The 27,078-nt window shown below is 39.8% G+C and overlaps 3 protein-coding genes, 1 long non-coding RNA gene and 7 other non-coding genes across 15 annotated transcripts; 5 read left to right on the forward strand and 6 right to left on the reverse strand.

Moving 5' to 3' along the window:
- Positions 1 to 313: 313 nt before the first annotated feature.
- Positions 314 to 2,069, forward strand: LOC6727658 (transmembrane protein 192). Its single transcript, XM_002102999.4, has 4 exons — positions 314 to 570; positions 686 to 818; positions 881 to 1,157; positions 1,585 to 2,069. The coding sequence occupies exons 1-4, from the start codon at positions 428 to 430 to the stop codon at positions 1,812 to 1,814; spliced, it is 783 nt and encodes a 260-aa protein (XP_002103035.1). The 5' UTR covers positions 314 to 427; the 3' UTR covers positions 1,815 to 2,069.
- LOC6727659 lies at positions 1,838 to 23,311 on the reverse strand. 4 transcript variants are annotated; one of them, XM_039294492.2, is made up of 8 exons: positions 23,160 to 23,311; positions 19,851 to 19,910; positions 10,604 to 10,625; positions 6,615 to 10,547; positions 6,433 to 6,552; positions 2,469 to 2,726; positions 2,214 to 2,405; positions 1,838 to 2,153 (listed from the first exon to the last, which is right to left on the reverse strand). In XM_039294492.2, the coding sequence occupies exons 1-8, from the start codon at positions 23,309 to 23,311 to the stop codon at positions 2,082 to 2,084; spliced, it is 4,809 nt and encodes a 1,602-aa protein (XP_039150426.1). In that variant the 3' UTR covers positions 1,838 to 2,081. The 4 variants fall into 4 exon arrangements, with proteins under 4 accessions (XP_039150426.1, XP_039150427.1, XP_016034256.1 ...); XM_039294493.2 differs by lacking the exon at positions 19,851 to 19,910; XM_016175500.3 differs by lacking the exons at positions 19,851 to 19,910; positions 23,160 to 23,311 and adding an exon at positions 16,937 to 17,239.
- On the reverse strand, positions 2,926 to 2,998 carry Trnaa-agc. Its single transcript has one exon. It is a non-coding gene; the product is annotated as a tRNA-Ala (tRNA).
- Positions 3,476 to 3,639, reverse strand: LOC120284931. Its single transcript, XM_039294494.2, has one exon. It carries the CDS (start codon positions 3,603 to 3,605, stop codon positions 3,477 to 3,479), a length of 129 nt encoding a protein of 42 aa, XP_039150428.1. The 5' UTR covers positions 3,606 to 3,639; the 3' UTR covers position 3,476.
- Trnaa-agc lies at positions 12,777 to 12,849 on the forward strand. Its single transcript has one exon. It is a non-coding gene; the product is annotated as a tRNA-Ala (tRNA).
- Positions 13,982 to 14,054, reverse strand: Trnaa-agc. Its single transcript has one exon. It is a non-coding gene; the product is annotated as a tRNA-Ala (tRNA).
- Positions 17,373 to 24,328, forward strand: LOC120284932. 2 transcript variants are annotated; one of them, XR_006541828.1, is made up of 3 exons: positions 17,419 to 17,959; positions 18,239 to 23,768; positions 23,825 to 24,328. It is a non-coding gene; the product is annotated as an uncharacterized LOC120284932 (long non-coding RNA). The 2 variants fall into 2 exon arrangements; XR_005544153.2 differs by having other exon boundaries at positions 17,373 to 17,959; positions 18,239 to 24,328.
- Positions 24,329 to 24,468: 140 nt separating this feature from the next.
- Positions 24,469 to 24,541, forward strand: Trnaa-agc. Its single transcript has one exon. It is a non-coding gene; the product is annotated as a tRNA-Ala (tRNA).
- Positions 24,542 to 24,799: 258 nt separating this feature from the next.
- Positions 24,800 to 24,872, reverse strand: Trnaa-agc. Its single transcript has one exon. It is a non-coding gene; the product is annotated as a tRNA-Ala (tRNA).
- A 669-nt stretch (positions 24,873 to 25,541) lies between these two features.
- Positions 25,542 to 25,613, reverse strand: Trnap-ugg. Its single transcript has one exon. It is a non-coding gene; the product is annotated as a tRNA-Pro (tRNA).
- Positions 25,614 to 25,848: 235 nt separating this feature from the next.
- On the forward strand, positions 25,849 to 25,921 carry Trnaa-agc. Its single transcript has one exon. It is a non-coding gene; the product is annotated as a tRNA-Ala (tRNA).
- The last annotated feature ends 1,157 nt before the right edge of the window (positions 25,922 to 27,078 follow it).

Raw genomic sequence — 27,078 nt, forward strand, 5'->3', positions numbered from 1 at the left:
TTAATAGTTGTTAAAACTTAAGTAAAAGAAGGCTGTCTTAAAATTATTAAGTGAAAATAAGGGCTTAAAAAAATGTTGAATTTTTAAAATTAAGAAATATTGAAAACTACATAAAATTTAATTTTGTGTTGACAACAAGTAAATATTAAAACTTAAACACACTTTGAATAAAGTATAAAATACATCAAAATGGTTAAAAAGTATGCATGGCTTAAATAAATAAATAACATATTCAAATTCTAACAGTAAGTTCATTGTTTACATTCTAGGGTTGTCTTGTTTTCCATCGTCATCACAGAGCTGCCACCCTGAAAAAGCAATATTTTGGCAGTGCTGCCACATCCAAGGAAAATAAGTGTTGTTTTCCTGCCGACTAATAAACAAAGCAGCAAATAGTTCGAAAACTACGCATTCTAGAGCAGAGCAAATGGAGCAACCAGCAACAGGAGGCGCCGCTGTCCAACCGGGCGTGTCCCCAGCGCACATCCACGACACGGATCAGCTCCTGGACCCCGTCCTCTTCTCCAACGACAATGGAAGCTACAAGCTGAATACAGTGCCCGCATTTAGGTGAGATTATATGCGGAGTACGGGGGAGACTTCAGCCGGCGGCAGTGAATCATGCATTGCGTTTTCAAACGAGCGATAATGCACATATTTTAATCCATTCTCTGTCCACCCGTAGCCTTCATCTGGTTATCTCCACTGCAATCTCTATTGTGGGGATCGTACTTGCAGCCTCGTTTCCAACGGATCGGCGCTGCGATGCCTACTTTATAATGCTCTACCTACGGGCCACCTTCTGGGTCATCACATATGTAAATATACCGATCAGCAGTCTGTCAATCCCGACCTGCCTCAATGTCAACGGTTTTTACAGCTCTTCGATCACTTCGTAAAGAAGCAACACGACAATCTACGCATGCAGGGCTATCACGACTTTCACCGCGAGACTAACATGCAGAAGGGGATTCCCCTTCAGTTGGTATCCCTGTGGAACTCCATGCTGCTTGCTGTCCAGGCCCTGATCCACCACTACTATGCGGAGAACTTCTGGGAACATTGCGCCGCCGGCTGGCTGTCGCCGGTCAGCTATGTGACCGCCTTCACCGTGGCCGAGAATCTGGTGCTGGCCGTTTCCCACAGCTTATATATTGGTAAGAAAGTAACATAGTGTCTAGTCAGCGATAGTGTGAGAATCTACTTAGTGTCATGGTATGACTTTTATTTTGCATGCCAGAGCGAGCTATCATTATCTTTTAATACTTTCGCGTTTATATATTGAAATGATCATGTGCAACATTTTATTCAAATAGTTTATGTAATGACATAATGTAGTAGTCGGGAAGGCTAGGTAATTGTTAAAAACTGATTAAGGAAGGGACTTGCAAGCAATTGTAATTCGAAAAAAATTAGTCAGAGCCGCTTAATCCAGGGAGGGAAAAATTGAATGGATTCATTACAGCCATTATTAAGTCCGTTCCCTCTTGTGGTTCCAAAGCGGAAGATTTCTGATTAAGAGCCAAGTAATTTCAGGTACAAAAGTTGTCATTGCCGTGACTAAAGACTCGTTACCCATTTCAGACAAGGTGCGTAAGTTCAACAGCGCCAAGCTGGCCCCGGATGTTTTGCGCGGTGCGGACCGCGCCGGAGGTTCCCTGGGCCTCATGCAACCAGGAGGCGACACAGAAGAGCTTCTGGAGAAGCAGGCCGACCTTATCGCTTATCTGCGTGACCACACACACAAGCTCAACCAGAAACTGCATCAAATGCAGACCAACGTGCGACCAGTGAGAGCGCCACAAATTCCTTAAAGACAAATCAAATCACTACATAATTTTACGTATCATAATTTTACTGGATGTTCTCTTTTTATTCGTTTATACTTGTTCATGGCGAAGAAATATTCTTCAAGTAGATCAATTGCAAAAATGCAAAAAATGTAATATTCAATTGCAAATACAGAGAACGAATTATAAGTCCGCAATCAAGGACTAGACCATTAAATTGTATTATGCAAACACGTCTGTGTGTAGAAATTATTAAATTAAAGCAGATTTATACCAATGGTGATACGCGTCTTAATAGCCATTTACCAAATCGGGGGGCACCTCCAGAATCTCCAGCGAGTTATCCTTCGAAGATGTGACGATCTGTAAGAATGGAGTAAAACATTTGAATACTGAATTTGGAAATATTATAAAATAACTTACCTTATCGCCTACAACTGAAAGGGCCAAAACCATGCGACCAGCGCCCGCGAAACGACCAACTTGAGTTCCGGTTATCTTGTTCAGGACGTAAATATAGCCGTCGTAGCAGCCGACTAGCAAATAACGATCTCCGTAGGACGCAACAGCAACAGCGCCATTGCCACAGCTAAACTTGGTGACCAAGTTGCCAGACTAAAACAGAAAACAGCTTGAGTCAATATTGGGCCAACTGAAAGTCATATTCTGACTACTTACAACAAACTCCAATTGATATATCTCGTTTTTCTGCGTTCCGCAATAAATGTGTCCCTCATCAAGGAGCAGACTGTAGACATTTAAACCCTCTGCAATAAATACGTGACGCAGCAGCAATCCGTTGCCCGCATCATGCATCTGGACAAAGTTTCCTTTGCATCCCAGCACAAGGATCTTCCGCACACCTTCCTTGGTGGCCTTGATGGCAATGATGGATTGACCGGTTGATACCAAAGGCTTTTCCATCACCTTGTTCGTCTGCAAATTTTGAGTTATGTTTAATTTTCTGGATCCGTATTTTAATATAGCAACTTATTCATAATTACATATTATAATCTAATCTAATTATTATAAATATATAATATTAAATAGGAAGTTATGCTTCCAATATGCCATCCAATATTCTTAAAAAATTCGTTAAGGGTTATAAAAAGCAAAATATGTGGAAAAAATCCTTTGGAGATGCGGGGCATCGATCCCCGTACCTCTCACATGCTAAGCGAGCGCTCTACCATCTGAGCTACATCCCCTTCGTGAATACGCCTCTTTTAGTGGCCCTTACAAGGTTTGGTAACATTTACCAACTCTACCTACCGTAGGTAACTGACTACTCATTGAAATGCAAGAAGTGCATTGTCATGACATTAAAGAGTGTGGTCTCGTTAGCAATACGAATTGGTCAAAAGAAACCATTGCGCAGTAAATACATTTGGATCGTATAAATAGACATTGCGTTGGTGGGATGTATTTTTAAAGCATTTATATATAAGTTTAAATGCGTATGCGAACGTTCATGATTAGATAAGTCTCTTATCTATAACTTTTATTGGGTGGAGAAAATTATATTGTACCATTTGTGGGAAAAACCTTAACTCAAGAAACAACAAAATGTTTTTATAGCAAATGGATTGTGTATATTTATTAATTTCAAATTACTTCATTTTTAAAACGTTTTTGGTTGTTTTTTATGTTTTATGATGTTCAGCACTTCTTGTTTTTCCAGATGCATTAGGCATAGGGATTCGAAGGCGGCCTGCGATCATAATCTCCTGGTCGTTGACCTTTCCACTCCTCGTGATTTTTGCAGGCAGCACAAATAACAAGAGCTAACATCACAGCAACTGTTAGAAACCTCATCTTGAATTGACTGATATGATCAAAGCAAAATGCGCCTATTTATATAAGACTTGCATTTGGCGATAACGGCACAAATAGGAATCCCCTCAGGGAAAGTACGTGCCCTGTGTGCCTCCGGTTATAAGTCCGTGGGAATCACAATGGACCCAATGAGCAGATAAGAGAATGCAAAGCTATTAATACGACTGTTCTCTTATTGCTAATATGGCACATATAAATTATTTAAATTTAATAGAGATTTTGATAAGAACCAAAAACACAAATCAATTGTTGATATACGAAATAACTTAAAGTTTTATTGAGTTTGAAAGTCGAGTGCCATCTTATTTAGCAATATGATAGAGGCACAAGTAAATTGTGAAATTCAAATCTATGCTATATCTAAGAAAAGCTTGAGGCGAAACCGCTATCTAGTCTTGTGAAAAAACATCTTCGTGCAATAACTCAATATAATGTGTGCATAAAAAACGAAAAAAAGGGGAGGTTAAATGCTATAGACTTCCTCACTAAGAAAAACTACGGTTGGAAAAAGGAGATGGAGCGATGTAGTGCATTTATATGAACCGTTATGTCTTCACCCATTCGGCAAGATGGCGGCCAGGCACAGAGTGCAAGGCAAGGAAATACAAATAAATTGCTTCTAAGGGGAAATCAGATACACTGCAGTGTAGGGGGAGTTTATTTAGTGGTTGCAGCCTGCAGGAGCTGTTCTACTTGCCACACCTACACGAATGGCTGTGTGTGCAATTTGCCACGGCGAACAACAATAGGAAAGCTCACATAAACACGAAAAAAGAGTTACAGTCAGTGGGGGGCACACATAACGGTACAAACAACCAACCCGAGTTGGCCGAATCGGCCAATGGGAGAGCGGTACGAGCACACCAACACACTGGCAACAACAAGCCATAGACAGGGCGTCAGTTTCCAGAAACACAACACAACAAAACAGGAGCCAACCAGCAAGAAAAGCCCACGCCACAACAACAACAAAAACAGGAGCTACGAGGACGAAAGAGAAAGAGAGAGCAAGGAAAGGAGGCAAGCAACAGGCACGAAGACAATTCCAGTTGCAGCGCCTTGGAAGGCTCTCTCACACTTGCAGCAGAGAGAGAGAACTTGAGCGAGCGAGGAACCGTTATTCGCCCGAGTCCTGGATGGGGAGAGAGAAGCTCGTCGGCTTGTATTTTATTTAAAATTGTTTTGAGTAAATAGCATATAAACATTTTATTTGCTGCTGCCAAAAAACTAACGAATGGCAGTAACTATATGCAACTAACACTGAAGTGCAGCGCAGAAGACATGCGCAGAAAAAAAACTAGTGAGAGAGAGAGAGAGAGCGGGCGAGGATGAGTGCCGGCAAAATATACCGTTAACTAAACAGGCACACATAAAAACTTAAATAAACAACAATAGAGAGCACTGGGGAGTGAAGGAGAGGGAGAGAGAGAGAGAGAGAGAGAGAGCGAGCAAGAAAGCAACATCTTTCTTCCCAATGAGTGTGGGAGCAAGACAGCTTGCTAGTGCTGCAGTTTGCTGTTGTTTGTTGCAACTAACCCCTAGCCCTAGTTGCACATACATACCTATATACCCAGTCGCTGCAAGGAGGCTATATACTCCCAGGAGCCGTAGTCCTCGGCCAAACAACGTGCAGCAAACACGACACAATAAAACACAAAATACCAGGCAAAGCTAAATATCGAGCAATAGCAGCAAGGCTGGAAAAAACTGCAGTACCAGCGACGCCCCCTATGTGCTTCCTGCCACATGGGGCGTGGCGTCTTCGCATATTTACCAAATAACCAAAGCTTTAGACTGCACCCACCAACGACTTGAGGACAGGGCACCACCACTCATACTACAGTCGGTAGTACAGTTGCCTTCATCTACAATACAACTGCAGGTACAGTTGTCTCTTGCTAAGGAAAAAAAGTATTTGTCATCCCCCTCCATAATGAAACCCTTGCCGCCACTCCACTTGAGTATAGTAAAACTGCCTCCCACACTACAAAGGATTATATAATAGGAGCCCGTTTGTGTTTAGTACAGTTGCCTCTGCTTCAACTATAATTCCCTCACTTCCATACTTATAGATTTTTACGTGAATTTTTATAATTTTAAAAATATTTAAATAGTAATTAAAACTATTAACCCCACCAGCTAACTCAGCTCCGATGATTTTTTTTTCGTGTCCTTCTCTAATCAAGTACAGTTGTGCACAGAGCCAGTAAACGTAGAATACATTCGAACCGTGAGTTATCAGCACGTCGCAACCATAAATCGAATTTCTGCCAAAATTAAGACTTATAGCTTTGCTCTTCCTCCAATGTAAAATATTATAATCAAGTATCAACTCAGGCCAAACTCCCTTTCTTCGCAGTCTTTCTCCATACTATCCAATTTGTTAAATTCACGCGGGTATAAAAAATGAAAAATAAATTCGATTTGAGTTCCATTGTCTAGACTTTCGTTTTTGGCTTTCCTCATTGCCAATTCGTTAACTCCTGGTGTTATTGTTGGCGCGCGGGCAAGGTGTGGACTCATCCTGTGTGTGTGGTGGCTGTCCTTTTGGCAGGACTCGCGAGACGGAGCTCAATATTTTAATTAAAATTGTTCAAGTGTTTGTTTGACAGATAAATATTTAATGAGTCAAATTAAGTGGCGAAAATTTATTGAGTTGCCATTGATTGACTTCCACATTGGGAGGTCCAATCAGTTAGTCTGATTGTTTATAAAAATCTTATAAAAAAATGCTTACCTCACTTCTTAACAAGATTTCATTTAATATAAAAATGTAATTCTTTTTCTAGAGAACTTTTCAACTCACCACCACGTTGAAGGTAGATATTTGACCCCATCGGCTGCCAATAAAGGCCAATCCCCAAGCGACGTCCATTGACTGCAATGGCTCTTTAAGGTACACCGTTTCAAAGACCCGCTCCAGATTCTGTAAGTGTTTTATAGGTGTAAGGTATTGGAAGGATCCTTTAGAAAATCTAACTAAATTACCAGGAGTGAGGACTTCTTAAAAAAACCATCCGCTGAGGTGGTGTAAAGAATAGAATCCTTTTCGCTGAGGAACATATTCGTAATAGCCTCGCTGTGCTTGGTGATCTTTTGCTCCAGCTTGTGAGTGACTAGGTGAAACACGTAGATGTCTCCATCCTCGGCTGCGGCTATCACGTGTTCCCGGTAGATCTTTATTTGAGTTATGGGGCTGCCAACATTTTGCAATTTCCCCTTCGTCACAAAATCTACAGAACACTTGTCTTTGGAGTCGACCTCTGACCAGTGGCAACCAGGTTCGTGTGGTGGTTCCTTAAGAAAAGAGCTGGGTGCTTCATAGGACATGTGGCAGATTGGTTCCGGAGGTGGCGGTGGCGGTGGTAGTGGTGGTATTATAGCCAGTGGTTGATGGGTTGGATTAACAGCAATACTGGGCTTGCTCAGGCGTGCAAGTTTGGCAGTGGGAGAATAATCGGCTACTTGGTCACCAGCTGACACTTTCAACCGATCTTCATTGATATTTAATTGATTGGACGCTTCAGAATCCATTTTATTCGTCGTTTGTTCAGCAATCTCTTCATGGGATTTCTCCACTAATTTGGAAGATTTTGGTTTTTTGGAAACTCGTTTTTGTACCCTTACTTGACGCTTGGGTGCCAGGACCAACACAGTTCTTCTTAATCTACTTCTAGTTCGTCTGGCTATCCCTCCTTTGCTGAAACTATCCTCGTGTGCTGATTCTTGAGCAGTTTCAGCTTTATGTGGTTTGCTTTTGGAGTCAGCCACTTGAGCAGAAGCAGCTTGATTTCTAGAAGCCATTGAATTAATAATTAGAAACTTCCGACTCTTTAGTTCTAGAATAACCATCCCGACTTCAGATTTCTCCTTTTGAAACTTTATTATTATATCGTCAAGAAAGCTATAACGATTTTCATGTTTCATCAGTTGACGCTCAATTTCAACCAAATGCTGCTCCATGTCGTCCGAATTTCCGAAAGGTTCGTTTATTTTTGATCCAGAAGCTAATCGAGAATAATTATATAATGTAGAATCCATGGAGAGAAATGGTAACCCATCTTTGAAGGATTCCAGTTTCGCCGAAGAGGGAGGTTTTCCTTGGTTAGGAAATGGGTTTTCAAAATCATCTTCGACAGGTGTAGTTTGGCGAGCAGGAGAAGATTGAGTTTTCTGACTAGCTGAACCCCACCACTGTCCAGATGAGTACTTAGGATTCTCCTGGATGGGCGTTGTAGATTGGCGGGCAGGAGAAAATTGAGTTTTCTGAAGGGCCGTTGGAAAACTCTGCTCAGCAGTTTCGAAAGAAGGACTCTGCTGAAATGGCGGTGAGGATTGGTGGTCAGGAGACGATTGATGTTTCTGAAAGGCTAATACAACTGGAGAACTCTGCTGAATTGGAGGTGTTGATTGGCGGGCAGGAGAAGATGGAGGTTTCTGACATGGAATAAAACCGTGCTGGATTGGACATAGTGTTGACGTCTTAGGAGTTTCCTCAGATGTGTTTACGGTTTTTCTGGGGCTTAATAAATTTGCAAGCTTTTGCTCTTCGTCCTGCTCCCGACGACGCTGTTTCTGAAGACTCACCACGTTGACAATCTCTCTTAGAAGAAATTCAATAGCTTGGCGGTTGTCGGCTGCTTTGAGATTCATTTGCATCTTGGCTACCTCAATTTTACTAAAGGTGTGTGCATTGTGCTCGGAGCTTGTCACTACACAGGATATAAAGTGCAATCTACTCTGCAGGCTACTTGAATGCTGGCGACGATAGCGATCGCTGAGAGCCTCCCGAAGATGGGGAAGGATCAATTTTTCGAAACTGTCAACCACATTTTCTGCATCGTTTTGTAGCTTCAGCCTGCGTCGCCTTTTTGTGGATTTACTGCTGCATTGGGAGCTGGCGGAGTCATCACTATCAACATCGTCCACAGCTAAGGGTTCCGATTGCTTCAAAGCTTCCAAGGCCTTATATATGTTTTGATTTTCAATATCACCTTCATGTTCATCAATGTCCATATCCACCACGCCATGCTCTTCCAGCTCTTCGTCAGATGAGCTCAGCAAATCAATAACATCATTTGATGGTAAAGATCTTACTGATATGGGTGAGCTGCTTGATTCCCTTTTAATTCTCATTTTATAGGGCTTACTGATTCCAGAAAGCGAATCTATCGAATCACTTACTATATTATTACTTTTGTTGTTTTTAATGAATGCGGATTGACTTGGTTTGGAGTGCTTACTCTTCGAATTCACTTCCCATGTAGGGGTTGGTAGCAAATGTTGACGATTATTAGTTTGGTGTATTCCCGCGAAACTCTTGAGCTCATCGGCAGTTTTCGGACTTGTCATATTAGCTTTGGAGCCCTTCATGGAATCTGGGTGTTTAATAGTTTTTTTCTTATTGTTTTCTTGCAAAACCTTTTTACTAACCCTATTCGGTTTTACAGAACCATCTTTGCTATCTTTAGGCAATACACAAATCGAATTGCTAACCTCATCGGCTGCTGATTGATGGTGGTTATCATTAATATCAATTTCGATTTGAAGCTTTCTAAATTTGGCGCACTGATTCCTATCGTCAACAGTCTCCTTAGTCTTCTTAGTTGTTATATCTTTTAAACTTTCGCCGCCGTTACAAGTTCCCTTCGTTTTCTCTTTGGTATCTTGAACTGGGCTTTCCGCGTTACCCCTTGTTGTATCTTCTTTATCTGCTGCAGAATCTATGGTTGCCTGGCCCTCTGATATGTCTATGCCAAAACACTTTTCGATCTCTTCAAGCAGAAATGCGGGCAATTTGATGGAATCTACGATTTCGTCCTCGACTAAATTCGTTACCAGACGATCCTTGGGCTTCTCCAACTCAATCGTCTTTAGCTGTCGGCGAATTTCGTCACGTATACGCCGCCTGGCCTGGAGTTGTAAGTGAGGTTCAAAGATGGTGTCGCCATTGTTGATGATGTACTTTAGACTCTCCTTGTCCATGCTAGCGATGCGATCATTGAAAACGGACTCGCTCTCTGCGATCTGACCAAAACTTCCAGCATTGTAGATGCAGTTGCTCACTGTTCGGCGACGATTTCTAAGGTTGGGCTTAAAGGCCAGGCGACTGGGGCTGGCTGGTGATGCGGATGGAGGGGGACTTTTGATCAGACGATTCTCCTGGGTGACTGCAAAGAGCTCCTGTCTCAGAAGCTTGGTAAGGGGGCGCACTTGGATGCGTGGAATTGATTGACTAGCCTGTGCACCAGAGTGATTATCACTGGACTCGGATACGTTTAGTTCTTCTCCCGATCTTTGATCGTGAAACTGTGAAGCCTTAGAAGTTTCATTTGATTCCCTGTTTGGCTTGCTAGAACAGGAGCTCTCCTTCAACTCATTCGTCTGTTTGTTCTGATCGCCCTCTAATGCAATTGGATTAGATTGTTTTGAGATATCTGAAAGTTGCTCGGTGGGGCTGGTTCTGTTAGCTCCTTGATCCTTAGATTGCTCTAAATCAATTTTATTTTCTTCGGTTTGATAGTGATTTATACAACTTTGGTTATCTTCTGCATACTCAGGTATGGAAGCATCGCAATTCGGATCACAGTTGTGTCCGTTTCTTTGCCTGATCTTAGATAAATCATTTACATCATTATCATAACGTGACTTGGAGGAATCTCTGGCACCTTTGTCCCTATAATAGGATCGGCCCTCACTTCGCCATGGCTTAAATCTGTGGTAATGGTTTCTACGGTGATAATCACTGTATCTGCCAGAATGTCTCTCATCGGAGAATCTAGTGTTTCTTTCACGAAACTCAGTTCTATTGGTATATTCTCTCTCCTGGCGTTCCTGGTTTGAACTCCGGGTGTCAGAACGGTCCCGATTTCCGTAGTTTGATTTCGGGTAAGGCGTTTGCCTTTGATTATGATTAGAATGCTACAACATTTTTGTTGATTATAAGAATCAAGTATTCAATGTTCTTCTTAACTTACCACTCTATTGTTAAAGTGACCACTGTAAAAAAAGAAAGAACATGCATTGTAAATGAAATCTTTTCTAATTAATTACATTTAGACAAATTACGAAAACATAACTACAAAGACGCCGAGTAAGGTGAAAACTTTTGCAAACAATAAAGGAATAATTAATGTAATCAAGCGACGTGCCCTGAGTTTACTCGTAACTTTCTGGCACGTAAGAAAACGGACGAAGAAATGAAAGAAAGCTGCTGCATTAATTTAACAGATTTAAAATTTATAACCGCACTTTTCATCCGCCGAAACTTTGCTCTCGCTATTTGTGTATGCAAAGGTGCGAATTCCGTTGTTCTTTTGGTTTTTTTTCTTGCCGAAAAATCTCGTTAGGAAATGCTAAATTATACGACCACAAATCCTTGCCGTTGCCTTTTTCGTTAATGTCACTTGTAACATGAACTAATTAAAAAGTAAGGAAGTTTAAGTCCTGTGAATCTATACTGAATCTGAATGAAAATTTATTTGGCTTGCATGAGTGAGCTTCAGCTACTTTTGCGATTAAATATTAAAAGCATTGTATACATTATATATGGTATACATTTCTAAAAATCACTTAAGATAGACCAAACATGGCTTATTTTAATAACAAATTAGACAACATCAATAATTCGATTGATAAATATTGAAAGAATGTTGGATTTATTATTGCCACAAATACATCTCTCCAAATTGTGTTCTTAAACTGGAATGAGCTTTCCTTCGAAGGAACATTTTAACTTGATACGTTTTGGGCTTTAATTAAAACCAAACAAACAACACGCTTCTTGTCAACGCCAAAACAAAGAGTAAAAGTTGAAAATTACCTCAAGCTGTTGCGCACGAGAAATGGAGGCGAACCCTTCAACTTATCCCACTAATTGTTACAACTCCTGCCCCCAAAATTCCGACTTCCCCTTGTTTATCGGGGAAACATTGTGAAAACATGTGGGAAGCGTGGCTGCGCTTAAAAACACATTACAAGTGGAAGACAATTAGTTTGTCTCATATAAAACGCGACAGGGGAGTTTTCGGGGATTCCCCCGAGCCGAATTTTGTTTTCAGCCAGCAAGAGTTAAACGTTTTCATATTTATGAGCCTCGTAAAACTCAATGATATACAAAATTAATGACAAAAACGTAGCAAGTGGCGCATCTTTTTAGCTGGTTCCACTCTCTGGCGAATCGTAAAAGAAATGCTACCTCAAAAACTTTTGTCAGCATTTACCTGCCAGCGGAACGAAAGTGGGGTGGAAGTACGAAAGTTATTCAAGCGTCGTGTAATTTTAATTTCAAGACAGTCTGCGACTTTTTAGTTCGAGCATTTCAGTTAAAGGACTCTCGTTCCATTTCCACATCTTTCCCTGCCTTTTTTGACTGTCTATCTCCGGGTGTCACGTACAATTTTTGTTCCTTTTTTTAATTGACTTTGGACCTGGGCGAAGTTTATTAGTTGAGGGCGACTTTTTGGCTTGATTTGAGCAGTAGGTTCCCTTCAGTCTACGTGCATTCTTCCTGCTCATTAGAAAGGACTTGTCACACACGCCACCGTGACTTTGAGGACTCTTTCAGGACCTCTTTCTTGGGAGCCGTTTCCGGTTCCGATAAGGAGACGTGTTATTGTTGATGCTGCTGGGGTTGAGTTGAGCTGAGTTGGGGACCAAACAAATCAAGTGGCATCCTTTTTCACTCATCACTGCATACATTTTCCCAAGTTTATTTTTTCTTTCCGCTATGCGTTATGCATATTAATTTTTTGCCAAATGCCAGCATGAAGCACGAAAAGTCTGATTTTTTTCGGTTCCCAATAGAATAAGGACAATTTTACGTTTTGGTGGTGAGATATATTGGTATAAAATAAAGTGCTAAGTATCGATTGACAACAATTTTGGTTATTATGCTGCTAATATAGTATCAACTCCCGTACATAAACCACCTCTTCAACTACGCCACTGTCTTTAATTGAAGCGTGGCCATGTCTTTCAAACGCCACACCCAAAAATCGTTAAGCTGCAAACCAGTTCATACTTGGCCTATGAAACTGTAACCAGGTCGATTGTCGACTTGCATGCCAATTGATTTAAGCTGCGGGTAATTGTCCAGCTTTAGTGGGCAAAGCAGTGAATATTGAACCTCTTTTCAGGAATCCACAACACGGGGATGTAGCTCAGATGGTAGAGCGCTCGCTTAGCATGTGAGAGGTACGGGGATCGATGCCCCGCATCTCCAACCTACGTTTTCTTTTTTGTACATTTCAAAAACCAACTACAAACTCTTGGCAGTCAAACACTTAAAACAATTAAAATCCTGAACATAAATACATAAATTTTACAAACGACACGCAAACAGCAATGGCTTAACTAGCTTACGTCGAAAACTTTGTCCTGGGCAAAATTGTGAAAAACAAACCCAAGGTAGGAAAAAAATTAAAACAAAAGCTTTTTCTCATAAATAGCACATCATGTATCATTTACAACACCAAACCCGTCTGACTGAGACTTTAGAGGAGTTCCCAGCAAGTTGCCCGCGGAGTCCTGGGACCGCGTTTTGGCCCATTGACAACTCCAACTCCCGTACAGATTCAGTTTCACATCCAGATTCCGACTGTGCTGACTGTTCTGACTACTGCGGCCGTCTGGTTAATTGCTGGCAAAGTTCTCTGCGATGCAGGAAAGTAAACAAACATTGGCATATTGTGCTGATTTATGTGCGACAATGTGTTCTCTCAGCCATTTCCCTCAGATACACTGCACTTAGAAAATTAAAATGATACTGTCTTAAAATTCAATCAGATATTTACTGTAAATCAAAGAATTATAAGTACATATATATTTATACCCGTTTCTCGTCGATTAGAAAGATATATTTGATATGTTAAAAATGTATTAAAAGGTAGTAACAAGAAACACTACCTGTCTGTCCGTATGTCGAACGGACAGACAGACGGACATGGGTCGCGATGATCCCGATGCATAATATGTACTCTCCAAATGGTCGGAAATGCTTGCTTCTACCTTTTATACCCGTCACACTCTAAGAGCAAGGAGTATTAATACTTAATATATTGCAATTTATATGCAATTTAAGAAGTAAAGTCTAACTACCTTCTTTTCTGAGTGTAATAATGTGATGAGGGCGCAAATCAAATTACGCGTCTTGATTGTCGACATGGGGGCGGGTTCTAAGGGATGCAGATATGAGACTCCACGGATAATGCTCGCTTGGCAGCTACAAAGCAACCTTTGAATATTCATTAGTGGCAACTTCTTACCCCCCAACACATACATAAGTCCCGGAATGCAAAAGACAAAACTGCCGACGTCTGCGTGTTTTACTTGGCAAAAAAGGGAAATAATCCAATTGGAGATGCGGGGCATCGATCCCCGTACCTCTCACATGCTAAGCGAGCGCTCTACCATCTGAGCTACATCCCCCATGCATTGTGGGCGGCCGAAAGTGTCCGAAAAAGGTGTTTTACTAAAGTGCAAGCCAAGCCAAATTAACATTTGGCCAAGAGAAAGGCAAGTTGTGGTCAACTTCAGCTCGTTTGGTGGCTATTTTCGGCTTGGTTTTTTGTTGGAGTAGGTTGGAAGGTATGCGAAGACAAGAGTTATCAAAACGAATGCATTGGCTTCACTGGGAATATTTGTTAACAATACTTGCATTGTAATGCCTAATGAAGCAAATCAACAAAAACATTTTTTCCTTAATCTGGAACAAAATAACTGTGACCAATGTTTGTACGATAGCAATTTTAAAATGCATTGTTAGCATTCATTCGTTCAAAATAGTAGACGTTTGGCGGACAGAAGCAGTTATATTTATTTCACTTTGGTTTAGAATTATCAAACTAATATCACACTTTGAAGAGTTACAAGACAATCCATATGAATGGTGAAACTGTTAGCATAGCTTGTGAGATTTTCCAAAAGAATAAGTATTTATATGAAAATATTATTTACATTTATAATTAAAATGGTGCATGCCTAACTAAACAAGTGTCGCCTAAGATTTTTGTATTTATTGGTACATTATCTGCAGCCAATTAATAACATCAATTGAAGCAGATCTAGTAGGTAAACTCCTTAAACTTTACCGCCTCCTTAGGTAAGCTTTTTCTTGAACCCAGATATTTAATGTTCAGTTACCCTTAACCAAAATAAAACCATTTCAAAAATGCAGCATGCCGAAAAGTTTTTGAAGCTTCCCGCATAATCAACTCTGTGTCTTGGACTTTTTGCAAGGATAAGGACTCCATGAAACAGCAAAAGTACGAAATAACAAACAAACAATAAAATATTGAGCACATTATTGTTTAGTCAGACGTAAAATTACTTTTAAGTCTACTTCTAGCTAAAGGACCAAGGGAATTTTCTTCTGCTCCTTGGCAAAAAAGAAGAGACAATGCCAGGGGGATTGGGCTATAAAGACGTTAGATAAACGTTAGATGCATATTTATGATTTGACACTCCAGCAGTTTGTCGGCAAGCAGGGAAAGAAAATGAGAATGGGGCACTTGGTGTTACTGTCGCTTCCTATCGCGCTCGATAATGAAAAATATTTCACTTCCGCCACATTGACAAATGCTCGATAAGGCTCAGGAGGTAAGCTGGAGCCAAAGATGATGGGCAACAATAATAAAAGTTTATGCCAGCACTTTGGATTTAATTAAGAATAAGAAAAACGCACAACTTCCAAACTTTTCAAGTGCCAGATGCGCCGGCGAGCGTCTCGGCTAATCGGATTTTCACAGAATATTTTTTATGATTATTTCTGAGCGGTGGAAAAGCTTTTGGTTAATTAGGGTCGAACTGCAGGGGATGACAGAATACGAAATAAATTCAATTATCTGCCATTTAATTTGAATAAATTTTTTTACAGAATTCGTATTATCTCATATAGGGCACAACAAAATGTGACTTTTTCGGGGGAATGACGGAAAATTATTCTGAATCGCGTTCGCTTAATCATTAATCTAATATTTCAAAGAAAGGACTTAAAGAAGTGGGAAAATTTTATATAAATATAAGAAGTAAATTATTTTAAATTTAAATTTTATATAAATATAAGAAGTAAATTATTCCACCTTTTTAATATTAGATCTCTGTTCTTTGCTCTGATTTAAACTTGCGTAATTAACTCGGTTTGCAAACACCCACAAACACATTCAGAAGTCCGGCAAAGTTTACTCAATCACATTAATTGCATTGGCGTTAAATGGCCTCCTGTTGCGATACATTCACACGCCACTCAAACTCAAAGTGTCACTTAATTGTTTATGAATTGCTCTCTCTGTTTGCCGGCGTGTGCGGCGAATTGTGAATGTGTGGGTGAGCGGTTGTGTGAGTGAAATATAAATCAGCCTGCGTGTTAGGCTATGAATTTTGTTGTTGTCAACATGGTGAGGTCGACAGACCGGAAACGGAAGTTGGTGTGTTGGTCGCCTGCGACTGTTGACGTTTTTCTCCGTTTGACTTTCCCGCGGTTATTAGATTTTATCTCAGGCTATGCTCACTAGTTGTTTAATAAACTGAATTCATGAATTGGTGGAGACTGTGGATTTATTTTGATACTTATTTTAGTTAGGCAATTGTTATTTGAAGGCAACTGTTAAAATATATTAAAATCAAAACTTCCCAGATTATTTATTGACACGAAAACTTTTAATTTTTTTTATCAATTGTGTGTGAACTATTCTTGCAGCAGATTAAAACTAAACTCAAAGAACAAAAATAATTTTCTAATGAACATTTTATTAAAACAAGCTGCAAACCTACTTTTCGGCAAGGTTTTATATTGATAGAAATTAGGTACATATTTATTAAATGTTTTTTTTTTAATATTTGAAGTCTCGCATTAAAACCACATATTTTTGGTTTGGAAGTTTCTGTAATGGATTAAAATTCCATTTGTTACCCGTTTTTTTTATCATAAAGAAAATTAGTTTAGCTCTACCTTGTTAATAAGTTTTGTGAAAATTTCAAAAATGTAATTGCTAATTGCAATTAACAGCATTTATAGTTTCACTTCACAAAAATTAATGGGGGCTGTAACGGTTTAAAAATTTACCGTTTGGACAGCAACAGCACAATACACAACACTACACAACACAATACTGGGCAGTTCGTTTTGGGGGAAGTGCCGTTAGTAGCTTCGGATACGATTTCGTTGTTTTCCTTTTTCAATTGGGGGCGGGCGAAGTTTAGAGAGCACAACACACAGCAATGGCAATATAGCTGCAGCGGCAACAACAACAGCAAGTACATAACCAACTATAAAACAGGACAACAGCATTCGGGCACACACACACACTTACAGAATCGCATGCAGCGAACGAGCGACGAGCCGACGATCATAACGGTACATAACACGAAGTCACGGCCCGAGAGCTGCAGCAAAACAAAACACAGCACAAAACAATGCAAAGTACAGCAACAATAACAAAATGTAACTAAATAGGATGCAGCAGTGGAAGAGGGAGGGGGGAATTAACCCACCCCCAACCATTATTTTCCATCTGCCCCCCTCCCTTCATTCTCTTGCAGCGCTGGCAGAGCGAAGGACGAACGAGCGAGCTGGAAAGACCGAGTGCGACTAACGGTAAACAGGCCAAGAAGGAGCAGAGAAATCCTCGTCGCATCAGTTTCGCCACATCGCCTCTCACGAAACGCAACCGAGAGAGCGAGAGAGTGAATGAGAGAGTGAGTGAGCAGTGATGGGGGATATAAAATAAAATACAAGCAAAACAACATAAAACCCAACAACAGCAATAATAACAGCAACTGCAGCACGTGCAATTAATAGATGCTCTCCATCTCTCTCTCTCTCCGCCATTTGGTTTCTCTCTCGCTTCTGCAATGTACCGTTGTAGCGTTGCAATTCAAGATGCCTCTCTGGTTGGCTGTTGCATACTTCTCGGCGTCAGGAAGAGGTCTGCGTGTATGTGTTGGCATTTTTGTTTGGTAAACTGCATATACAACAATACAATAAGCAAGACACCGACTGAGGAATGGGGATCTGGGGTCCTTTACATACCACTCTATGTAGCATGAATGAAATTTCGGCGCATGCCATTTGATGGCCTCGCTATAAAAGTCAGATAGGCCATGTGCACGGGCTCAGTTGAGTCTCAACAACCAGAGTCCCGACTTCGAGTTTAACTCCATCTCCCAAGAAGCCAGCATAGCCGCCAAAAAACGGAAACAAAAAAAATACTACGGCCAAATCTAGTTGAAGAGTAAATCTATCTCACCAAGTCGAATTTTCTTGAGTTCCCAAGCGACGGCAATTGGCTGAGCCAAAAATTTCTGAAGTGAGTGCGAGCCTCGCGCTCATCAAGGTAAGTTGCGAAAAAGGTGGATTTGAAGTGTGTGTGGTGAATATAGTGGTGAAATTCGACCTGGGATCGTTTATAAGAACTGAATAAAGTTACCACTCAAAACATGGAAAAACAATCACCTTTAAATTCAAGTGAAAAGTGAATTAAATGCGAATGAATTAAGGGTGTTGTGCAAGCTGACAAAATAGTTAAATAAAAAGCATTAGTAATGAATTCTTACAGTTGATTGATGCCATAGCTGATTAGTCACATTAACCTAACAAAAAAACATTTTTTCAGAAACATCATCCTATCAGGATTCTCAGTTCTAAGCTTCAATATCAAAGCCACCACAACCATTTCACTGCTCCATCAGTCAGTTCGATTGGGTCGAACCTACTGTAAGTAAAACACCATGAGTTCGCCGATGAAAACACAGGTCGCACGATCTCAAACGCAAGGATACAAAAATGATCTCTTGAAGCGATACAAATCAACGAAATCATGCCCTAATAGGGCCAAATATCAAAACATAGAAAAATAATGTCATAAACCGCTAATTACAGCAATCAATCGATATGTAACCAATTGTAGGGCCACTAAGTATGCCGATAGTCAATGTATTAGCCATATCTTTTAGCATTTAGTAAACTTTACTTAAACCATCACAAACCAGGGACAATGCATCTAAATAGGCAATTTAGTTCATAAGATCAACTACAATTAAATAACATTCACTGTAAGACTCCGAATCCGAACAATTAGGGCTCAAAGAAAGACAACCAATTGATATCGTTCGCACTTAAAGTTTTCATAAATCCCGCTGCAAGAGCTAAACATTGGCACGATCCGCTTGATCCGGGGCTTGTGATCCGCTCAAAACGTTTCGATTCCAACAAAATTATCCGGGAAATCTATAAGATATGGGTGTCCGAACTTGCTGATCGCGTGCGTGGAAAAACTGCCTTGAAATGGAGGCCAGGGTCCGGACCTTTGCCGTAACCGGGTTCTACGAGCCGTGCGTCAAGCGGCAGTCGCCCCTCGCGTCGGTTGGGCGGGTGGTGGGTAACGATTTACCGTTACACGTTGGGAATGCGTTCGCAAATAAAAATTTGCGATTTCGCGATTTTAAAGAGGCTTACAAATGAGAATTATTTAACTCTTAAGTAATGTTTTTTATCTTCCTATATATTTATGTCTTCCTATAAAGCATTCTGCATGTTACTTATTGGTTGAAAGTACAAAGCTTTTTAATATACAAAGTTGATTTTAGACATTTTTTTTAAAAAGAAAATCACCTAGTAAAATGTTTTATTATGCACGTTGATTTTACTATATGTATGTATATTATCATTATAATATTTAATAGCCTCAAATCGTAGAACATAACAGACATTTCCAGTTAGAATCGAACTCTTTATGAGTGCAGAAGGATTAATCCTATGTGGATTTTATAGTTCTTGAAAGATAACCTACAGAAATGGTCTTCTATCATTTTTGGCTTATTAGGTTGTAGGTAAAGTGAGTTGATTAGATACTTTCGTAAAAAAAGTACACAGTTCTTGAAAACATTTGGGAGACTTCCTGGGACGCCTTCTGGTATAGGCAATCCTTCCCTTTCCCAGATGCAAACCTTGTTAACGCTTCTGGCGACGTCAACGGCGTCCACCCAAGAAATGCATATTTAGTCAAGTGTTAATAATGTGGCTGCCACCGAGGGATCGTCCCTTCGGCAGGATGAGTTTTCCAGCCCGACTTTTGGGTTTTGGTTGGGCGGGAAAGGTGCAAGCGTGCGTTAAGCCAAGGAGCTCACGCAAGGCAAACAAATACGGGGAGACACAAACAAATGGGACAAAGGGATAAAAAATACAAAACAAAGGAAAAGTGAAGAAAAATAAAAGGAAAAACTTGCCTGTCCGAACGGCCTCGCTGCCAGGGTCGCGAATTATATTTCATTGAGTTGTTCTGTCGCCTGTGGATGTGGGAGAAAACATAAATAAAAAATTAAAATCAAAAGAATGCAGAAAGAAGCAAACGAAATGCATAACTAAACGAGGAATGGAGGTTGCAAGTTGGGGCTGCTGTTAATTTTTTTTTTATTCAAAATGTGCCCTTCTCGAGATTTTAAGAAAGTTGCGACGTTTATTTATTTCCGCATTGCCGAGGTCCTTTCTTTACATTTCCCTTCACTGTCTTGGGATTTCTTTTGTTATCAGTTTTTCGAGGAGTGGTAATGTTGATTTTTATGCTTACGGCCTGCATTTGAGTTGATAATGAAGGCAGACATTATAAATACACCCCCTGTCCATTTTCCGCACGGATTTTAATTTAGTGGTCTATAATTAAAAGCACTGCGTTGGCGGCAATGTCAGGTGGCCAATTTGCACACAATAAAAAAACGAGAAAAGGAAAGTCACTGTCATTGGAAATCCCGCAGATACAATTTACCTTTCTACGTCACGTAGTTTCAACGTCAATTGCCCAGTTCGCCGCGGCTATTTGGTGGAATGGATGATGGGTCCTGAACATTGAACGCACTCACACGGAAATTACAATGACAGGCAGTTCACAGTCAGGGGCGTAGACACAAAGGGGGTTTTCTACGCGGAAAGTTCGATTTTTAAAAATGGAATTACTATAACTGAAGTATTATAGAAGTATTATTATTAGTAGTATTTTTGTGTATGACCTCCATATTATGATTTGTTGTGCTATGTCGATTAATATCCCATCTACTTCATCCTACACCCCTGTTGTAAAAAAACTGACAGGACTGAAAGTATCTCGTGGATAGCCTGCCGCAGGCAATTGGCCACCCACTTGAAAATTTATGTGTTAATTTTAAGGTGCCCAACGAGAGGAGGAAGTGGGCAACTTCTGGAGGTATTTTCGCCTTTATACATTTCTTTTTTCCGCCTTTTTGTATTGGGCAGCATTTTTCACAAAGTTTTTGCAGGTGCTGCCAGGGTCAGGCGCCTTTTGGTGTGTAATAAATGAGCTAATAATAAGTGAAATGTGCTTTTGAGTGACCCTAAACAATTGCCCCGAAGAGAAAATGGTCGAGGAAGCAAAATTGAGGAGAAAAGGAAAATCCCGTAAAAATTGCTGCGAAATTTCGGTTGGGCAGCTAAAAAATGCGGCAAAGTGTCGGAAATTCCTTTCGTGACATGAAAAGATTTGTTTATAATTAATTTTCACCTCGCCAGCATTTCCATTTTTTCCCATTTGTTTTAAGCTAGAAAATTTGGTTATCGCCAAAGTTCGAAACATGTGTTGCCGAAGCTTATTAATTACACGAATTCCATTGGTCAGCATTTTTTTTTTAGGGTATATTGGGAAAAAGCAATTTGCAAAAGACTTTAATATAGCATACCTATTAGGGTAACGCCAAAAAATTCTCAGTACAGAGCATGTTATAATTCGATCTTAAAACACACTAAATTAATAGCTATTTTATTTTAAATATTTACTATTTTAACCGAACTATGAAGTACACATTTAACCATTTGTTTCACTTTCCTAGCCCTAGTCATATTAGTGAAATATGCACCTCAGTTTCGACATTTATGAGTGGTTCAATGTGTTGACTGCTTTTGAGGAAAGTTGGGGAACACCAAGGGGAAAATAACAAAAGCCACAAAAGACAAGTGTTGATGTGTCGAAGAGGAACAATATGCAAAAAAAAAAAAAAAAACATCGGGAACGTAAAAAACAGTGGCAGAAAAATGAGAAAAACGAGGTGGAGAAAGAATTTGTATCCGCTTGTTGCAAATTCCAATCAATTTTTGTTGTTCTTACGGACGAGATGAGGGCGACTCATTTGCCGGAAAATTGAGTAGACATGCATATCCGCAGACGAACGGAAATGGTCAAGATGCAGGTTCGAACAGGGCCATCAATTAGACTTTTTTCGGCATTTGCTGCTCCGCTGTGGGTCCTTTGTCTTGGACGTTGGAGTTCGGCCTGTTTGGTTAACAAGATGGAGCTGACAGAGCCGCAGGTTATGGCTAAGGACCAACGTCATTGAGACAAGCTGGTTGGCCCAGCAAACAAACAAACAAACCGCGTCCCTTTCTCCTCAAAATTTCCTTGTTTGGCAACTTTTGCGGCCAAAATGGAATTTTGCGTTTGCCTAACTGGCAAAAAATTGGCCAAGTAGTTGGGTGGTGGTGGTAAGGATGTCCCGGTGTACTGTTCCTTCTCCATATGGCATGTTTTGATGTGTGGCAAAGTCTGCTGTGAATTGGAAATCGAAGTTAATATGCTCCGCAGACTGTGAAACAAATCATTTTCAAGTTGTTAAAGGAAATCGACACGTTTTTGCCATTTTATATTTATTACGGGCGCTTTTTTTCCCGTTTGCCAGCAGATGTTGCCAAAAGTGTCAGGGTGCGAGATGGGTGCTAAATGCCAATAAACCTAATATTTTTGATGATATTTCTTGGGATAATGTCGAAGTGGTTCGGTATTAGAAAAATATACAAATATCAGTTTACTTAAATCGAAATCTACTACATTAGGTTCTTTTTTTAAAAACCTCTTTGGTTTAATAACCTACCCCAATTTGTATCAAGTCTAATCATAATAACAAATTACCCATATCTTCCCAATTTTACAATGCATTTACTACTTTAAGGATCTGTCACACATTCCTTGATGGCAACTTCAAAGCTGCTGAATACAGCCACTTGAATATGCAAAACAGGATGAAAAAAATCGTTTACGTTAGCTATTTAACGGGGCGTTAGGGCGGCTGAAAAAATCTCGTACTCAACACATTATATTTATGCAATTTAAAAGAAGTGGGGGGCGTCATAAAATTAGTAAGCACGTGAGTGGCCCTGCCTTCATTATCATAACAGAAAATCATGCAAAATATAGGTTTTCAGCGAAGGTTGGCAGTTTTCTGTAGGGTTTCATCCCCACATTTGCAAGTCATAGTGAGGGTTTTAAAAATCTACACCCCATACATTTTTTTAAAGGTCTATAGTATAAATTCAATTGTCAGCAATGCAGTCTAGGAGTATACAACTATTATAATATAATAGTTATGTTGTAGAATCCAGGAACTTTTAATGAATCGGCAATTACAGTTGGGCTAAAGCCTAGATTGCAATGTAAATGTACATTTCCACTATATAACCCACTTAACTTGAAATATTCTGTCATCAATGCAAAAAAAATGTATTAGAGTTGACGGTCATTCGGAGGATTTACTCACCGGCTGTTGGGACTCGGAGCATGAGAACAGGTGGCCGAGTGTCCTGATCCACTGGCGGTGGAACTTTTTGCCGGCTGACTAGCCGAATCCCTGCCGGCGTCTGGCGGAGCTCCTCCTCCCGATTCTCCACGTTGCTGCTGTGGTGCACTCATGACTCGGAGTGCTTAGCAATATAATGACAATTCTATTCCGTTAGGAATATGTTTATAACAATTAAGGCATGTGCAAATCACAATTGGCCAGCGGACCGCGTTTGTACTGTTGAGGTGCATTAAGTCGTACGATTTTGAATCGACAAGTTCCCTGAGAACATAACTGCGTTCTGGTTTTGATTTTTGCCCAAGATATTTCACAGCAAACAAATTAATTCAGAAATAAATCAAATAAAATCTAGAACGTTTATAAAATTTACGAGAGAGCGACACAAGCAGCTGACTTGTTATCGATTGCGAAGCGAAAAAGGCATAGCGTTTCGGCGCTGCCACCTCGTTCCAAAATCTGGCGGCAGTTCAAACTGGCAGATGTGACTGTGACTGCTGGAAAATTGAGTATGCAAAATGCTACCCTACAATTATTACGTTTTAGGTGAATGGTCTTAAAAACCGTTAGGTAAATATATATAATTTGCGAATAAATTCATGATTCTAATAAAAAGATTTACTTAGTTCGGAAAATATGTACAATTTCCAACATGTTTATAACTAAACAATCAAAATTTAAAAATGTTAAGGTCTTAAGAAATCTATTAAATTATCAATGTGCATGACGATTTCGTTTGTTCGTTTGTATTGTCTCGAATTTATGCTAATGTGTTGACGCTTATATTCGTAAAAATTTTCATTTGCTTAGCATCTTGTGTTTACTTTACGCGTCGATTTTTCATTTTGTTTTATTTGTTTTCGTTCGGGGGTTCTCTTCGGGCCCTCTTTTACATTTCCATAATTATATGCATCAGCTGGCAGGTGACTGAATGCAGAAGCAAAAGGACGAATCGCAAAAAGAATGAATCCCGGAAAACAATAAAAAGAAGGACTGGCGAGAACAATTTTGTGCGGAGTCTGTACTTTCGTTATCTTAATGGCAGAATAAACCCAACGTCAAACTGTAAATATTGACATTTTTAAATTATAATCAAAGTGAATAAATAATAAAGCGAAACATGAAAAACAGAACGCAGCTTGTAAAAATTAATTGGGTGGCTGTTATTGCGGGCAACGCATCTCTAGTAGTCAATCCCAAATCGTTTCAGTTAGTGATTTCGTTTTAGTGTCGAAGAATCACAAGTGTTTTTGGCAAACCGCGATCACTCGGGGATGTAGCTCAGATGGTAGAGCGCTCGCTTAGCATGTGAGAGGTACGGGGATCGATGCCCCGCATCTCCAAGTCTTGAAGTCGTTATACTTTTTTTTTATTTGGGTATTGAACATAGAACAATGTGTTTAATATTAAAGTTAATGATAAAAGGACAATGATAGTCATTTATAAATTACGAAGTATTATTAAATTACCAAATAATCGATTTGAATTAGTTAGCGTATATTTGGGATCTTGTGCAAAAATTATTTAAAAATATCAAAATACTTTTATATTTACGAGATTTCAAAATACTTTTATATATACGAGAAAAAAGGAAACATCCTTGGAGATGCGGGGCATCGATCCCCGTACCTCTCACATGCTAAGCGAGCGCTCTACCATCTGAGCTACATCCCCATATAACGGTAATTGATTTTAGGTTCGGTAACAAAGTAAGGCTGGTAACTAAATGCATGGGCTATATAAATACATAGATTAGCTGCATTTACTATTCATGACCATGATCATGGCTTTTAGTTTATAAGCTTATCACGTAAAAATCACTTAGGTTTCAATCCAGTGACATAGCTGATTCGAAATCCATTTGATTTCGCTGTCTATTTTTTATGAAAGTGGCTTCGTATAATTATGCAACTGGGGCGGCGTGATGCTTTGAAAAGTCAATAACGAAAACTGGTTGAATAAACTGTATCAGGTAAGACTTGATATTATACCGGCTCATTTACAAGTAAAATGGTATACTATATTCGTTGGAAAGTATGTTACAGGTAGAAGGAACCGAAAACGATCCTAAAATATTTATATATTCTTGATCAGGCTCACTAGCCGAGTCGACATGGCCAGATGGACAGTCCGTCCGTATGAACAACGGTAACTATAAATTTCGATTCTGGGGTTGCATCGCAAGCTTTCTTTAAATAATTGCCACTTATACTTGGGGAAGAATAAGATAACAGAGTCAAGAACAAAAACCTATTCTCTGTTGAAAAATAAGTCAAATTATATTAAATTTAACAAATTCCTGAAACAAAATTTTAAGAATTAAATACCAAAAATTGTATAGCTGGGCTCAACCGGGATTTGAACCCGGGACCTCTCGCACCCAAAGCGAGAATCATACCCCTAGACCATTGAGCCTCTTAGTTTTCGGGCGGCCAAATAGCCCAAACAAGGGAAAATTGTTGACCAAATCTTAAAATAGACACGATAGTGAAATTGTAATTAGCAATGCATATAACTTGTTTAAATGTCTTTTGTTATCAGCGTGGCCACATATGAAACAAGCTGATCAGCATGTTTATTCAGGTTAATGCATAATATCGAGAGCGGTGCTCCACTTTTGACACACCTCCCCGCGAATGAATCATTAAGAGGGGATGTAGCTCAGATGGTAGAGCGCTCGCTTAGCATGTGAGAGGTACGGGGATCGATGCCCCGCATCTCCAGTAAAACTTTATTTTTTGTTTTAGTTTAGATTTAAGCAACATAGGGTTTTATCATTGCTTGATAGCAAATTTTTTAACTCTCTCAACATTGCAGCAAACCAATATACTTATCAATCTAGCATTCAGTATTTCTTATGTACTTAAATCGGAAACTTATGTATTATATTGCAAACATGATTAGACCATGACCGACTGATCAAGTATTTTTGTTGAATTTGTAGAGCATCCATCGCATCCATCAGCCTAATGGAATAAGCCCCCTGCACTAAGTTCGAGGGTTGCCGACTCCCATAACCTGCACAAATATTTAATTATTCATAACTTTAAACAATCACGGCGACGTCGGCATCATCCGTGTAACCCCAGGGTCTAGCCCCTTCGCTTTCCTTCCCACATTCTGATTTTAACTCAACAAACACAATACAAACACATACAAAATCCGGAGGAAGGCTGTCGCGGGGATTCCCCCGACTGCTGCGAACGCTTAGCTGCTGTTCAGACTGCCACCGCTGATGGTAATAACATTGTCGTAAAATCATGTTTGGCTTATCGTGGGACTCCCGGGACGATGATCCTGGATTTCTAGATTTCTGGGGGAAGCTTCCGCGCACGCTGCATTTAAATGCCGGCAACGTCGAGGAACGGCGTGAATTATAGTGGCGTAGGTTAAATGCCGTTAGACAGCCACATAAACTGCGAACCCTTTCTGTCCACCGAACTTGGCCCACACACAAAAAAAGTTGACTAAATATTGAAATAAAAAAAAAATATTTTTTTCTTTGGGATGAAGTATTTTTTTTCTTATAATTCTTGGAATTGTTTTGTTCCGTTCTTGGATTTTTTGAATCAATAGGTTATCAACATCAATTTATTTTAAGTCATCAATTTTTCTTCATATCATATCATGTTTGTTTTTTTTTTTTTTTTTGAGAAAATTAATGTTATAAATATTTTTCAGTGTATATATATCAAATATAAATAAGACAGCTGTGTGCAAGTTACAGAGTTGTTGGCTTCTGGTTTTAATTTTTGTAAAATTATTTGCATTCGTTCGCACACAAAACTAATGGTAAGAAACTTCCGACAGCAAGTTGTCCTGGCATCCAGAACCCAACTCCGGCCAATCCTCCTGGTCCTCGGCTTGTTTTCTTGTAATT

Source organism: Drosophila simulans, chromosome 3R, assembly GCF_016746395.2.
Source record: "Drosophila simulans strain w501 chromosome 3R, Prin_Dsim_3.1, whole genome shotgun sequence".
Classification (NCBI taxonomy): domain Eukaryota; kingdom Metazoa; phylum Arthropoda; class Insecta; order Diptera; family Drosophilidae; genus Drosophila; species Drosophila simulans.